Source organism: Pelmatolapia mariae, linkage group LG7, assembly GCF_036321145.2.
Source record: "Pelmatolapia mariae isolate MD_Pm_ZW linkage group LG7, Pm_UMD_F_2, whole genome shotgun sequence".
Taxonomy (NCBI): Eukaryota; Metazoa; Chordata; class Actinopteri; order Cichliformes; family Cichlidae; genus Pelmatolapia; species Pelmatolapia mariae.
The window spans coordinates 46,290,129-46,305,958 of record NC_086233.1 but is presented as its reverse complement, the minus strand read 5'-3'; the positions used below and the strand labels follow the sequence as shown (position 1 = coordinate 46,305,958).

Genomic DNA, 15,830 nt, shown 5'->3' with positions numbered 1-15,830 from the left:
TCTGTCTCTTCTCTCCAGCATTAAGCCCTTTTCCCAACAGAGTTATGCCATGCAAGCGTCTGGCCCGGCCCCGATAACAGGTGGGTGCTCTTTCTTTCCTCCGCCGCGTTGACAGAAGGCTGTCGTGTCAGCAAAGTGACGAGACAACCCAGCTCATCATAAAGAGCTTGCATAATGCTCACACAAATCGCAGCAATTTTGCTGCATTATCAACTTTTACTCAAGTCACACTCAAACGACACGTTCACATGGTTGCGGCCTTTTCTTCTGCAGTTTATGATAACACACAGGGGCTGTCCATGTCTCCCGGTGCCCCCCCTTGGCAGGGTCGAAGTATCGCCAGCTCCAAGCTGCGAATGCTGGAGTTCTCCGCCTTCCTAGAGCAACCTCAAGACCCGGAGACTGTAAGTAAAGTGGATCCATCAGTGGTTTAGTTAGAGTTATTATTACCATGGTTGAAACAAAGGCTTACTCTTAAAAAATGAAAATGAATAAATAAAAGAATCCTGCTCACTTCATTTACACCTGACAGTGGTCCTTATACCTTGATTAGGAAATATTTTTCTCCTATAAACAAAAGTAAAGCTACAAATTTTGAAGCCAATAACTTTTGATTTGATTTTATGGCAAAAGCCGATGTTAAAAGCTAATCTGGCAGTTGAAAACTGCATTGAACTATGCAAGTGTGACTGCAACTAAAAAAAGATCATGAGATGATCTCAAAGAATACACACAACACATCAGATGATCAGGAATGTTGCAAGTGGAAAGAAAAAGGGTGGGACCCTTGAGACAGGTGATGGGATATCACAATAAAGGCGATCAAATGTAGCGGCTGGCTTCTTATAACAGATGTCAGATAGCAGCCAACAGAGCTCGGCATTCAGCAAATGAAACATTTGCCATTTCTGGATGCGTTCATTTCCTGATATGCACTTTTGTTTCTCCAGTTCAACAAGCACCTGTTTGTGCATATCGGCCAGTCCAATCCGAGCTACAGCGACCCCTATCTGGAGTCAGTGGACATCAGGCAGATCTATGACAAGTTCCCAGAGAAGAAAGGGGGCCTGAAAGAGCTGTTTGACAAGGGGCCACCCAACGCTTTCTTTCTCGTCAAGTTCTGGGTAAAACATTTCTCCGCATTTGTTTTTTTTTTTGTTTTTTTTTATCTCTTTATAGTTTTATATGATCTTCCCTTGTTTCTTCCTTCAAAGCTCACTTCATTTATCTCAAACTAATTGCAGATGAAAATCTCCACTGTAATTTTTTACTCCATATAAAGCCCAGTATGATAGCTGTGTGTGGCATGTTTTATACATCATCATATAATCCTCCTGAAGTCATGAAGGTGAAGTGAGAGTACAGTGAATGCTCTTGTTAATGTTTTGTAGCACCTGTTGGCTGTTAATGGCCTTGCGGTGTTAACTGTGTTGAGATAGCTTAAGCATTGGAGTTAAATGAACTTAAGTGTGATTTAGGGCTAGAATGAATGGAAAGTCATGGCTCCCTGACCCGATTGGTGGTTTATATGCCAGCAAAGAAGGCCTTGCTGTCCAACATGCATTTGCCTTGTGCGTATTTGTATATTTGCCTGTGATGTGTGTGAGTGTGTGTGACAGGAACCTTGGGGAGAGTGGCAGGCCTGATCTTTCACTAGGAGAAATGTGATCCGAGACACCTGTCTCTGCACTATTAGACTGACCAACCCTCATACCCCCTCCTTATATTCTTATTTATAGATAAGCCCCACCAAAAGTGCATACATACACACACACACACACAGACAACAACGAATCACTCTCATTACCTCCACCATCACACACTGAGAGTGATTTAGAAAATAAAGCATGATAACAAAGTCAACATAAGATACAAGCAGACAAATAGATGGTAGTGTGGACTGGAAATCTGAGGAAACTCCAAGTTGAGGACATAAAAATGGGACAGAGAAGAGAGAAAGAGAGCAAGAGACACAGACATTGACTTTGTTCATTCTTTTGATTTGTTTCTCTGGCCATGTTGCTTTAGTATTTGCCTCACTTCTCCACATAATATCAAATAAAAACACTTTTAAAAGGACCAACTCTGAAGTAAATAAATGACAGAAAATCAAGGATGGACAGCCTCTTTACCAGTGGCTGTGATAGAGCAGGTCATCTGCTAACCTAAAGGTTGGTGGTTCGATCACTGGTTCCCTGGTTACTCCAGTCAAAGTATTTTTGTACAAGATGCTGAACCCCAAGTTGCCCTCCAGTGGATTCATCCAAGATAGGAAAATAGAAAAAAATGTGCGAATGGGTAAATGAGGACAGTGTAGAGTAGATAAAACAATCGGTCTATTTACCAGTAAGACTTAGTGAGTTTATAAGAATCCAACAACAATATATAACTTGGCTATGGGCAGACAGTTTAGGCTTATGCATTATTTTAGTGTGTGAAGGGTTGTGTGGGGGTAAATCTATGTTACAAACACATCCAAAGCAGAGGTTTTGCTGTCTGAGACAGACGGCAATGGTCAGTGTTTCCTACTGATGTTCAATAAACAGATCGGCATCCAACTGCCGCGGCAGGTGCCGAATCTGACACGGTGGGGTGGGGTGGAATTACCTTTAAGCTTAAAATGAGTTGAAAGTATGGTGTGTTTGAGGAGAAGCGTTGTAAACAACCATGGGTTTCATACAGCATTGTGTATACTTTCACCACTTTGCTGTGTTGCTTGCATGTTGATGGCTGAGGCAGAATGGAAGCTGAAGTGACAAAGTAACAAAAAACAATCAAATCTTACTGACTTAACAAATTACTGGATCGTTTCACACAAAAATATGCCCATGTCAAGGTGACACGGTATATTAAAGCATTAACTGCTGCTGTGTGAGGCCTCCAAAGATGCTGAATGTCAGGTTCAAAGTGCCGCCTTGCATCCGATTCCACCAGATGGCTTCGTATGTATGCCATTACCCTTCTCACATGCTTGACTTACATATTATTTATTGTAGACAGATAAAAGACATTGGTGAGTGGCACCATATTGGAAGTAGTTTACTCCAGGGTTGGGAAGAGCAGCTGGTCGAGCTGTGGCATTTGAATCGGGGGCGAGGGGAAGAAGGGGATGAGTAGCCCTGCCATATATCACTGAAAGAAAAGAGAGCAAGACAGCAATAACGGGCAGGAGGTAGAAATAGAGACACAGACGGTGTGAACAACAGATAGGGATAGCAGGAGAAATGCTGGGTGGCATTAACCCAACAAGTCATCAGTGAAATATTACTCTCTTGATTCATGTCAGAGCCTGGTGGAGTCAACAGTTATGACATATCCAACTTGCTAGAGGAAAACAAGCTCATAACACTGTCCCCCCCCCCTCCCCCCGAGCCTGTTCATTTTATCATGTCCCAAGGGGGTCCTCCAATTCTCAAGGCATCCATGACAAAACCCAGAAATGCTGCAAAAACAGCTGGGTATTTCAACAGCTACAGTGGAAACCCCCCCAGAAAAGACGCTCTTGGCCATGAGAATAAGCAAAATGAAATCCTTAACACATCTGAAAATATGATAACCTTATTTAAGCCATTGTAAAAGATGGAAAGAGGCTATTTGCTATCACTGCAGTCATATAGCCACATAGCAGGTTGTGACTTCGGGGTGTGCTGAGGCGCAGGTTGGCATGGTGATGGTGACAGGCGGCTGACCCGTCTCCAAAGCTATGGTATTCTAGATTGAATTTCCAGCAAACCTCCCTGTCGGCCACTCTCTGCCCTGCTCCTCTCCCCATCTTCTTCTCCTTCACCCCCTCGGCGCCCGTGGCCCTGTCCTAACGGATTGTCTCACGCCTTTGAAGTGCAGAGGGAATCTGATTTGAGCTGGCTCTGCTAAATTGTTACACAGCCAGCCTGCCCACCATGATCTAATCAGCCAATTGCACGCTGCTGATTGTAATTGGATGAATTCCCTCGCAGGCTGTTAGGGAAGCAGGGAATGGCAGTTTGAGGAGGGTCACTAGGCCCCAGGGATGAAGACAAATAGAGGAATTACATGAGCCAGGGATGAAGATGAACGGGGTGATGAAGAGATGAGAGGAGGCTGAGCGGTGTCTCAATGGCCCATTAGGAGACAAGAGCCCGACAGGGGAAAAGGTAAAGCAGCTCAGCTGTCTGACAGAAGAGGCGTCACCTCAGTCTGATCCAAAATCTGATTATGCTCACCTCAGTTCAAACTTGAGCTAGTGGGGGGATTAGAGGTGGGTGAACCTGCTTCATCTGAGAATAAAGAAAGTTGAATCTTTGAACTTGTGAGGCCATATTCTTCTCATAGAAACGGTTCAGCATTCCAGCACTTTTGGTTCTTGCTTATGACAGATGTCAAAATAACTTCTTTTGCACAATCTAAGCAACTTATCGTCTTGCCTCGGGCTGCTACATGTTATATAGATTTTGTGATTTTTGATTAGAAACACTACAAGTCCAAGATAAATCCAATGGACGCTTCTTGTAAGTAGAGTGAACACAATGCCACTGGAATGCTCAGCAGAATCATCTTGCACGCTTATACATACAGTGAGGTAGAGGAATTATATGAGCCATGAAGATGAACGGGGTGATGAAGAGATGAGAGGGAGCTGGGCGGTACATCTTGGCAATCTTTAGGCTGGATTTGACTTGGGTAAATGAGGATCTGTCCTCTAAGCACTTCTTGGCTTACCAAGGTTACCTCTCAAGCTTTGTTGAGCCGGAGCACCTTTGACGCAGAGATCCATAGGTGTGGAAATCTGTAGATTACAGAGCTGTATGAACTGTTTATCCTCAAGTATTTGAATGTGCAGTGTGGTGCATGGGTAGTGCACACATCTCCATTTAAAGGGGCTGAGGTTTGTAGGTCTTTATACACCACCAAGCTGTTTTAATCACCATGGTTCCCTTTGGCCAAGTATATATTAACACATTATCTCTTTCTTCCTTCCAGGCGGACCTTAGTGTAAACCTGCAGGATGACAGCAGCTTCTTTTATGGTGTGTCCAGCCAGTACGAGAGCTCTGAGAACATGATTATCACCTCATCCACCAAGGTCTGTTCCTTTGGCAAACAGGTGGTGGAGAAAGTCGAGGTAAGAATGCGATACTGGAAGGTGTCAAGTGTCATTTGTTATGTCAACTTTTATTAGAGTATATACACTTATGCTGCCATGTTAATGGAATTTTTGCACTGTTTTGCATATTTTTTCGGCACAATTTGTTTTTCTTACTTTTTCCAGCCTATTCATCCAAATGTGCCCACTGGGCAAAGAGTCAGGCTTCCTCTTATTTGTTTGGGGTCCCAGTAGAGATGTTATCTAACAGATGTGGCAAACTTCTTGGCTCGGAGCAATGCCGTCTTCAGAGTTTATTAAAGAGGCCCTTTGAAATATTTATGACATGAGCAGAAATGACATTTTATGATTTTATAGCTGTTCCTTTTATGAGAATTGTTTATGAAAAAAACTCTTGTCGGACCAATAAACGTCATATAACCTGTAATTCTAGCTGTTGTCACTCTGGAAATGTACCCAGCAACAGACTGGGATATCTCTACATGCTAGTCAGGAGTGAGAAAAATTAAATTTGCAGCTTTTTTGTTAAATAAGATAGTTATGTTTGAAAGATTTTAATCGCTATTAAAAATGTTCTATTGAGAAGATGTGAATTTCATCCAAAACTAGATTCAGCTGGAGGACTGTATTCTAAGAATATTTTTAGTCATCAGTGATTAAATTTTTTGTTGGTGAGATATTAATATTAAATTAATACATTAAAAAATGTGACCACTTATAATGTTTAATTGCTTAATTTTTAAGCAACATTTATTAGTCAGCCATTTTTTTCCTGTAAATATCATTTTTTTAGTTCAGCTGTTTTACAAAGCTGACACCTTCCACTTTTCCCATTTATCGGCAGTAAAGTATATATTGGGCTCCAATTCAGGAAGTTTGCGTCACCGATTGAATGATGGAGGAGTGATGTTACGACATAAAGAGGTCATGACCACATCAAAAGCCACAATTATCACACTGAGGAGTGAATAACCCCCACCGCAGATTCCAGTCAGTTACCGCTGATCTGTGGTCTGTAAACTGACGCGATTCACAAGTTTCCCCAACATGAATAACTGTTATGTTTCCCGTTAACCGTACACAATAGCCGCCCCGCCCCCACTCGCTGCTGATGGATTGTACAATATAAGCACATACACACATATCCCTAGGTAGAGCCATCTGCCTCAATCGGCCACATGATGATATTTAATGGCTTCATTATTTGATTACGGTTGTCACAAGAAATATGTTTATTGTCAAATCTGGCATGCCATATGCCGCATTAGGTATATTATATTACAAACAATACTGCTTATCACATACAGTAGAGCTAGACGTTCACATCCAATGCATCCATTTGAGTTTCAGTGGGCTGCGTTTTTGCAACAGATTTCACATTTCATCCATAAATGTGTTTTTTAAATTCTCTTTCAGTGTGATATATGTTCGCAGATATTAAACTTCACTCGTATGTGTCTGTTCCCCTAGACGGAGTACGCGCGTTTCGAAAATGGACGCTATGTGTTTCGGATCCACCGCTCTCCGTTGTGCGAATACATGATCAACTTTATCCACAAGCTTAAACACCTGCCGGAGAAGTACATGATGAACAGCGTACTGGAAAACTTCACTATCTTACAGGTACCAACTTTCAAATCTGTGTAGTACGTATAAAACTACAGCTTACCTTTCCCCAGGCTGTTAATGAGGAGAAATAAGCTTCTTCTCTTAAGCTGCACTGATATCTTATAGTTTGGACTCAAATTATGAGCAGCAGAGTGGAGTCGAAGTATTTCACATCACAACTCAGAAACTAGACTAAAAATAAACAGTTTAGCCAGCTAGTAAATACTAATGGAGAATACAAAACTATAATCACTTGTTTTAATAAAATCATATATTTCCACACTACTTCACCCTGGATTCACTTGCTAACTAATTACAAATATGCAACAACAGAAAATAAGCAGATTGCAAATTTTATACAGGGTGAGTGTACATTTAGTAGCAGTGCTGAGTTTAACAGCAAATTTTGGTTTTGTTTGAGTCGTAATTTAGGCATCTAAATTCTTTTTGTTTTAGTCTAGTTTTAGTTGAATAAATCAAATCAAGCAATTATTCAGCTGACTAAAGTATGAAGTGTAAAAGTTTTGGTCCACACAGTCAGTCTTCTTTTAAGGGTCTTATTTTCAATATCAAATGCAAACTGTGTCTACTCTTATCTTTCTCCCAAGCATTGACATTTTGTCATGTTTTCATGAGAAACAAGGAGCTTGGAAGCCAGCTGTTACACCCTCCCCCCTCCCAACCAAAATAAATAAATAAATAAAAAGGTGTACTGTTACTGGGGGCAGATAAAATGTGCATGTCTAACCATAGGAGATTAGTTCTGATTGGATAACTTCCAAATTCGTCCCACCTTTCTACACAACTTAACTAGTTGGATCTCATCTCTCCAGAATATTTTCATCTTATTATTTGTTGACAAGCGTGTTAATACTTGTCATCATAGTTTTTGTCCTCCTGCGTTAGTTTTTATTCAGTCATGGTCTTATTTTCATTGGAAAAAAAGGCTATTGACAAAAACTCTACATATATATATATATATATATGTAGAGTATATAGAGTGTATATATATATATATATATATATATATATATATATATATATATATATATATATATACACACATGTATTAACAACATTTGTGGAGGCACTTTTTCTCAAATTTAGAGTTCTTTTTGTAGACTTCACCCTGCTTTGTAACGGGTGTGAAACAGGAAATCCGTGGTCTTCAGCTAAGTACTGCTGTGGTATTTCAATTGGTTAACCATGACAGACCAGAAACAGCTGGAACCATTTTAATTTTATGCCTTCTAGTTGGACTTTTCTGAATGAGCCGGTGTGCTCCTCAGTGGATAGAGGGGCCTAAAAGACAGGGTTTTTAAAAAATGTGTTTCTTCTATTGGAGGCTCCATTCCTACACCCCTAGCAAAGGCACAATGACCATATTGAGCCCACACTGATGACTACATGGCAGCACGTCATTAGGCTTCTCAATGGGGTTATTTAGCTCATATGAACCACAAACATCTCATACACAGATGTTCACATACATATAGATGACAATACACACAGACAATACTGCAGGGCTGAGCACAATGATGTGACAAAAGTTGCTTTCAGTGCAACGTTGTTAAACATAAGGAGGTTTTTTTTTCCTATCATGTTATGCATGTTGCCTTTCCATGAATGCCAAGCAGTACTTTAGATACATATCAGCCTTATGTATAGAATAGCACCATTTCAGCCAAGGGATTGTGTGTCCAGTTACTCATTATTAGTGTGTATGTGTCAGTAATTAGTCAGTGTATTTAACTAATGAACCGGCCAGGGAGACTAGTTAGGGTTAGGTGTCTAGGCTCTAAGCTCATCACTCCACATGAATGTGCTACATTTAAAACTGGGAAGCGATAAGTAAATACGCCCTATCCACCATCCCCACAAGGTGGATGCTGGGCTGGTAGAGAGGTTGAAACGGCGAGCACTGATGAAGGGAACTGGTGGCAATGTGATGTCCAAGTGAGCATCGGGAAACTTTACTGCTTAAATCAACTGCCAAATTGTGAGGGTGTATTCGATATCGGCGTGAGAAGAGGAGGTATGTTACGTGGGTATGACGCAGTGGAGCTCGAGTTGCCTGCCTAAACTAGCTGGCAGCCTCACTTCATTAGTGATGTAGCAGAAAGCCACGGCTCTGCCAGAACCACAAAAAAAAATAAAATAAGAAGCTATAAAAATCGGTGTTGTCCAAACTGTGGGTAAATTTACATTGTAAGTAAAAACACGACAAACGAAGCTTCACAATATGACACCGGTTTGTGTTTGTCTACAGGTGGTGACTAACAGGGACACACTGGAGACCCTGCTGTGCATAGCCTACGTCTTCGAGGTGTCCACTAGCGAGCACGGCGCGCAGCATCATATTTACAGGCTAGTCAAAGACTGACACGGCCTCTCACTCTGAACTTACCAGTTCTAGACCCATTGTAGCACACCGGTGAGCAACGACACTAAACAATAGACTACTTCCTCTACAAGATGAAATCATATGAGGCGGTCGGGAGCCTGGAGAAGCACAGGCTGTGACGGTTTGTGCAGGAACACAACTACTGCTGAACAAGAGTTAGATTTGGGACTGTGGAAGTTGAAACTGGCTGTGTGTGAAGAGGAGGACCACTGTGTACACTGTGGTTTCTATGCCAAAGGAGCCAAACATAGCTAAGAAGACCTGCATGAGAGAGTTGTAATTGGTGGTGTTTTTTTCCATCTCATTTTTACTAGCGCTTGTTTTTAATTTAGATTCTTTTACACACATGCATGTGCAGGGGATGTTTGTGACAGAGACGTCTGGCTGCCTCAGGGTGCCATCTAGTGACTTAAATATAAATATATATAAAAATGGGAAAAATAATAAAAGTATACTGAGAATCCCTTATTTGCACATCCAAAAGAAAAAAAATCACTGTTTTTTGTGCCAATGTTTTGTGTTACTGGAGCGATTATGTACAGTGCCACAACCTTCTCTTAACAGAGTTATGTTGACAGGTGGCTAAAACGATTTAAAAGAACTTGTATTCACTTTGTTTGATGTTGAATGTTGAATGTTTCTTGTCTTACTGTTTTTTGATTGAAAACTGTCTGACTGCAACAAAAGGCACATAATAACACTGCTAACTTGAACCAGATTTGGACTTGTAAGCCGATTATCGAAGTTTTCTGCATCTGTAACTTGCCCTGAGGTGTCACATGAAAATACAAGTGTTTCTTACATAAGTCCTCGCTGGTTTTGTAGTATTTCCACTAACTGCTACACGCTGCATAAACGTGTTTAGGAAAATTATAAAATGTGCAGGATTTGACAGAGCTGTCAGAGAGACTTTCCTTTGACAGCTTTTTACAGCTTTCCCAGTATGTTGTGTGCACACTGGAAAGGTGATAAAATAAATATATTGAAAGTTTAAAGTGTGCATAGTAAATCAGTTTATTTTTGGAAGGTGTTGTTGATGAGCACCATACTGTTCTATAGTGGATGAACAGCCTCATGCTGAAGAAAGTCGAAACTAATTGCAGATGGCAATACTTTAGCTCCAGTGAGGCCCCGGAAACCAAAAAGGTAAGTATTTAAGGGTGCAGATTAAAATGACTGATTAACCTGTTGGTCATTCATTTTCTCTGATTGTCAATGTAGAGAGGATTGTGTAAGCAAATCATCACATTTAAGAGGCTAAAGTCAAAAATAATTTAAGCTATTTTTGCTAAATAGCTGACCAAAATCATGAATTAGTTATTAACATAAATGTGTAACAACATTTTACCTTCTCTTAGTGGGTTTTTTGGGGGGCAGTGTCACTACATGCTCACAGTTTTAATCACATCCACGCATGCATCCGATATTTTATATTTTAAAAAAGAACTACTACAGCAAGCGCAGAGAATACACTTTTTTAATGTAGTAGCGACACAGATATTGTTAATAGTAGTGACGATTGCCATCTAGTGGTGCTGTGGCAACATTAAACTTTGTTAGTTCGATTTAACTTGGTAGGTTCAAATCGGTGTAAATGTAGTATTTCTAGGCGCTATATTTTGTATTGTAAGAAACCTTACACATCATACTCCGATGCTCATGTGACTTTATTAATATGTGAACTCTGTTGTGTTTCCTGGAGAGCAGTACTTACAACTTCTTATCCAGTCCATGGTAACAGGGAGCTGGAGCCTGTCCCAGCAATCATAGTGCGAAAGGCAAAGTACAGTTCAACGGGGTTAAACCAAACCTTCTTTTTATTATTCATTTATTTATTTAAAAAAAAAATTCCACTAACGGTCCGTTTGATTGCTTCTATTTTTAAATCACTCTATCAACTTTAGTCTGCTGTGGTATTTGTTAGAGCTGCATTAATGCTATAGAGAGTGCATAGTTAAAATTAAATACACAAATAAATAAATACTGGCATACTTTGTGGTAAAATATAAAGTACGTACATTTTAAAGAGGGTAACAGATAATACAGATATGTCTTTTGGTGCCATTATTCTGGTAATGTCATTTGACTGACCTAACCCGTAAGAGCCCAGACCTGTCAGAAAAACTATGAGAGAGTCAATGTTAAAACGTTAACAGGAACTTTTCTCAATGCGTAAAGGGGCGTGGGTTCTTGTGGGTTAAACCAGATTGCGACAGTTATGGAAATACACTCAGATATATGACTAAACAGAAAACACATCACAGAGGGCCTTGTGGCCTTTTCTTTGATAACACTGGAAAACGAATGCAGATTATGTAACGTATTTATGGCCACAGTGTAAATTCACATAATCTGAACATCAACATTTGTTGATTTTATTTGTAAAGTAAGTTGATCCCATTCTGTTGGTCAAGCAGCCTAGTGCGCTCACACGTGGCACAGCCCTGGACACCTTACGCACGGCTGGGTCTCCACCTCCTGTAGGTGCGTAGTTGTGACACAGCTGGCACCAGTAAAACCAAAGCACTGGCCCCATTTCATGCCTGTCAACTCCAAGTAATCAGCTCCCAAATATGTCGAGGCTTTGTCTTGATTGCAATCTAACATGGTGTGATTTACAATATGCGCAATGAACGCCGCATGGGGTTTGCTGGCGGTTTTCAGTCTGGTGTGTCGCGTTGAGTCGAGGTGCTCGCCGACCTCCTATTATAAGAACTGCTGGATTAGACGGTTCCCGGGGATTTTCATCGATATTGAGGAGTCTCAGAGGAGAGGAGCGCAGCTTTTGAAGCATTATCAAGAAGAGACCGCGCTGAAATGCAGCCGCACCTGTTGCCTTACCAGAAACTGTGAGTTATACGATCATCACTGGTTTTCTCTTCTTTTACTCCTGATTAATCCTCTTTCTGTCTCTTCTCATAGTTTCCTGTAATCTGGCTATATTCCACTATGATACCACTCAAGAAATCTTGAACTGCTTTCACCTCCACTGTCCGACTCTGGAGAGCTGCATTCTGAGTCACAGAGACAACGTTGTTCTCTACAATATCACAAAGGGTAGGTCGCTTTAGTGTCTGGTAGAGGTGGACTTCTGTTCTTTTAATGATATGAATACTGTGCATATCAAATCCTTTTAGATCCTGTTAGATTCTTAGGGATTAGATGTAAATTTTGAAATATGCTACTGCAAAATAACAATTTCAAAATACTGTATCTTACAGTAAATGTCTATAACTATAGATGGTTCAAATTCTACATACAGTACTGTGTAAAAGTCTTGAGTCAACCCTGATTTTGTGTATTTTGCTTCCAAGGAGTCAGACTTCCTTGGAATTTTTTAAAGTGGTCTTGAGCAATAGTTCTCCAGGCTTTCTGAAGCCCTTTCAATTTTTTTTCTTTGAACAGTGCCTGCTTTTCACTCATTTGTTCCTGACCATTTTCATATAACTTTGTGTGTGTCTGTGTATTAAGTCACTTAACATTCAAATATAAAAAAATAAATGAACCAGTGACATCTTTGCAAAAAAAACAAAGCAATTTTAAATTGTATCTTTAGCACCTTGTTAATATCAGCCTCTGGCAAAAACACATAACATGTTCGATGTTCAAGTTATCATCAGTATTTACAGAGGAGGTCAGGAGAGAGGCATCGGCGTAACTTTGTGCTGAACATTGGGGGGGGGGCGCCTCAAGATCTCTGTCTAAATAACTAAATAAATCTGGGTAAATTCCCAGATGATTAAACATGCGACTATTTTGCTGGTAATAAAGAAAATTATGAATTATGCAAGATAATTCATAATTTTATTGGGGGGGTTATATTGGGTGGGTCTGATTATTGAGGGGGTCATAACCCTCCTGGAAATTACACCCCTGGAGAGAGGTACAGCAGCGGGTCGCTACAGCAAAACATGGTCATGATTTGGGGTGTGTTAATAAAAAAGTACAGTCAGATTTTTGATCCATCATGCAATGCCATCTGGAAAGTATCTGATTGGCAATGATTTAATTTTTTTGCATGACAATGATCCCAAACATACTGCCTAATGCAGTCGATACATACCTGGACAATAAAGTGTACAGTGGAAAACTTTTAGTCATGCATTGGCCTTCCCCAGAGCCCCCAACCTTAATGTCACTGAAGCAGGGTGGGATCATCTTGACAAAGAACAGAACTAAAGGCAGCCAACACCCAAAGAAGAGCTTTGAATGTCCTTCAAGAAGTCTGGAGAACTATTGCTGAAGACTGCTTAAAGAAATTACAAGAAAGTTCACTCAGAGAGTTCAGGCTGTGATGAACAATAAAGGTCATTATATCAAATACTGACTTTTGTTAGACTTGCACAAATACTGTTTTTACCTTGTATACTGTATTTCCATGTAGGTTTGCATATTTAGGTAAACTGTTGCGCCTACTTCACTTACTTTAAACAAAATGTAAAGACATGAGTTGTGACGTGAAACTTTTGCACAGTACTATGTAAAAAATATGATTGATCGGTCAATAAAATATTTATCCAAGTGACTAATAGTAGTTAAAACGATCCCCACCAACGGCAAAGCAAATATATACGACTGAGAATCAAATATTTGTAATATTTCTTCTTCTGATTTTAGCATGTTGCATAGGAGATTCCCAACTTCAGTGAAGTAAATTATCTGAAAATCGTTTTGCTTCCAGCTTTGCTTTTCTTGCAAAAGATGCATAGCATTGTAGTTGTCACTTATTTTGGAATAACAAAAAAATCACTCGCTATTAAACGTTTAGATAAAAACACCAGCAAAAACATGAAAAGCAAACAAACAAGCACATTTTTTCGTATTCTAGGTGTGGATCCTGATCTGTTGGTGTTTGGAAAATACTTCACCTCTAACGTGCGTGTGTTACCCCACCACTACAGCCGCAATAACGCCTCAGAGCCATTGCTGTCAGACAAGCGCCAATTTATTCATCCACCTCCGCTCGTTAAACCCTCCACTACAGCAGGTAGAGTTCATGCCACCACAGAGGCCTCTGTCATTGCCACCACAGCACTGCAGAGCACCGGTCAGCCTTTAGCAGGTTCCACGACTACGACTGCTGTGCCTTCCACTGAAAAAACTCCCCCATCTTCAAAAAAATATACACAAACAACAGCCGCAGTTGTCTCCACCACTTCTCTTCCAGATAGCATTACTCCATCTCCTTCATTCACCACAGTTAGCACTCTGGGCCATTACAATTCCAAGATTCTGTCTGCTTTTTCTACCACAAGTCCACAATCCCCAGTATCCACCCCTACCCGTCATCCCACCGCCACTTTCTCTCAGTTGGCCAGCAGCCCTCCAACTTCTGCAGCTCTTATAAGCTACACAGAAAGCAGCAAGCTGTATCTAAATGAGACCAAGGGCAACCATGGGAGGAACCACACAGTAAGCAACGAGGGAGCCAGTGGAGATGACACCCTACCAGGCCTCGGACATGGGTGGTATGTGGCTGCTGACACCTTGCTGGTTGCTGTGGCCATTTGTATCACAGTGCTGCTGAGCTGCTGTTGCTCTATCCTGCTGGTGGTGAGCTGGAGGGGTCAAAGAAAGAGGATGGGACGCTACAGTACATCATGGAGAGGGAAACGAGGCTCCATGCGTCTGATAAAATACGTGCTGGTCAAGGAGAGCTCCTGAAAGTGAGGATATTTTGTAACATTGTTGAGGAAGAAATCCAAAATGAAAGGACAATTTACTTAGAATGTATATGATTACATAAAGGATTATTTTAGGTTAAAGTATTTTGTTTTATTCTAACTAGATGGGGATGGACAGCTAAGGCAGCTCACCTGTGTTTTCCAGTTCTATAAAAGCTGGCCCAGATAAACTGCTTAATCTCTTTCTGCCACTCCGACAGGTCTCAACCTATTTGTGATGTTTATCTGTTGGTTAGATTATGTTAATTAAATTATTTTTTATTTCTGTAAACCTTTTGTGTGGACTTGCTCCTTATCACCTAATTTGTGCCAATTTGTCATAAATGGGGGCTTGTCCGGGATATTGAAACCTGTTGGTAAGATTAAAGTGTATGCAGTGTTGATGGCTAACTTTAACCTATGGTTTGATAAATGCTTAGCCTAGTTTGGATATTTAACACTGTGACCAAAGTTTTAGGGACTTCCACACATGAATTAGATTAATTAATTACATATATTAATTAATTTTGAGTTATTTTTTAGGCGATTAGCAGGATTAATCCCTATTTTTTTTTAATTGGTCTTCAAACCAAATGTCTTTATCTTTTTGAGTGAGTCTAACCACATGTGTAAGAGCCATGCATCCCATCAGATTAAACTGGCTTATTAGGAGACCAACCAAGTTTTTTTTTTTTTAGTGAGCCTTGAGGCACCTGTTGTTGTGATTTGGCACTATATAAATAAAAAATACCATGAATTGAATAGTGTGGTGGAATGTGGTTGAAGAAATTGTCTTTGGAACATTTCTGTTTTCTTTCCAAAAACTACAAAGTCTCTGGCTCGTTGGTGCCAGTGGAACTGGTGTGCAAGCACTAACAAGTATATGTCTAAAGACTGAGATTAAGATTAGTTTGTACTCAATAAATAGGACTAGATAGCCTGCACTCTGTGGTTAGTTCATCACTATTGAACTTCTTATGAGTAGTCCTCCCTGCTCTCCTGCAAGCCTTACAAATGTGTTTGGAATTCTCAAAGATATTTGTGGTACAATTGTGTGCAGTAAATGTACACAA

At 40.4% G+C, this 15,830-nt stretch overlaps 2 protein-coding genes across 5 annotated transcripts in view; both read left to right on the top strand.

The window, feature by feature from the left end:
• LOC134631200 (transcriptional enhancer factor TEF-3-like) overlaps positions 1-10,041 on the top strand; it is a 36,965-nt gene extending 26,924 nt beyond the window's left edge. For all 4 annotated transcript variants that reach the window (XM_063479288.1, XM_063479287.1, XM_065471326.1 and 1 more), the window contains 6 exons: positions 19-80; positions 274-404; positions 951-1,124; positions 4,960-5,100; positions 6,553-6,705; positions 8,960-10,041. In XM_063479288.1, coding sequence (XP_063335358.1) covers positions 19-80; positions 274-404; positions 951-1,124; positions 4,960-5,100; positions 6,553-6,705; positions 8,960-9,073 — 775 coding nt within the window. In that variant the 3' untranslated portion in view covers positions 9,074-10,041. The remainder of the gene's footprint in view (positions 1-18; positions 81-273; positions 405-950; positions 1,125-4,959; positions 5,101-6,552; positions 6,706-8,959) is intronic.
• Positions 10,042-11,661: 1,620 nt separating this feature from the next.
• On the top strand, positions 11,662-15,453 carry LOC134632324 (MANSC domain-containing protein 4-like). The gene is made up of 3 exons (XM_063480999.2): positions 11,662-11,943; positions 12,017-12,151; positions 13,923-15,453. Exons 1-3 carry the CDS (start codon positions 11,724-11,726, stop codon positions 14,756-14,758), a joined length of 1,191 nt encoding a protein of 396 aa, XP_063337069.1. The 5' UTR covers positions 11,662-11,723; the 3' UTR covers positions 14,759-15,453.
• Positions 15,454-15,830: the final 377 nt, after the last annotated feature.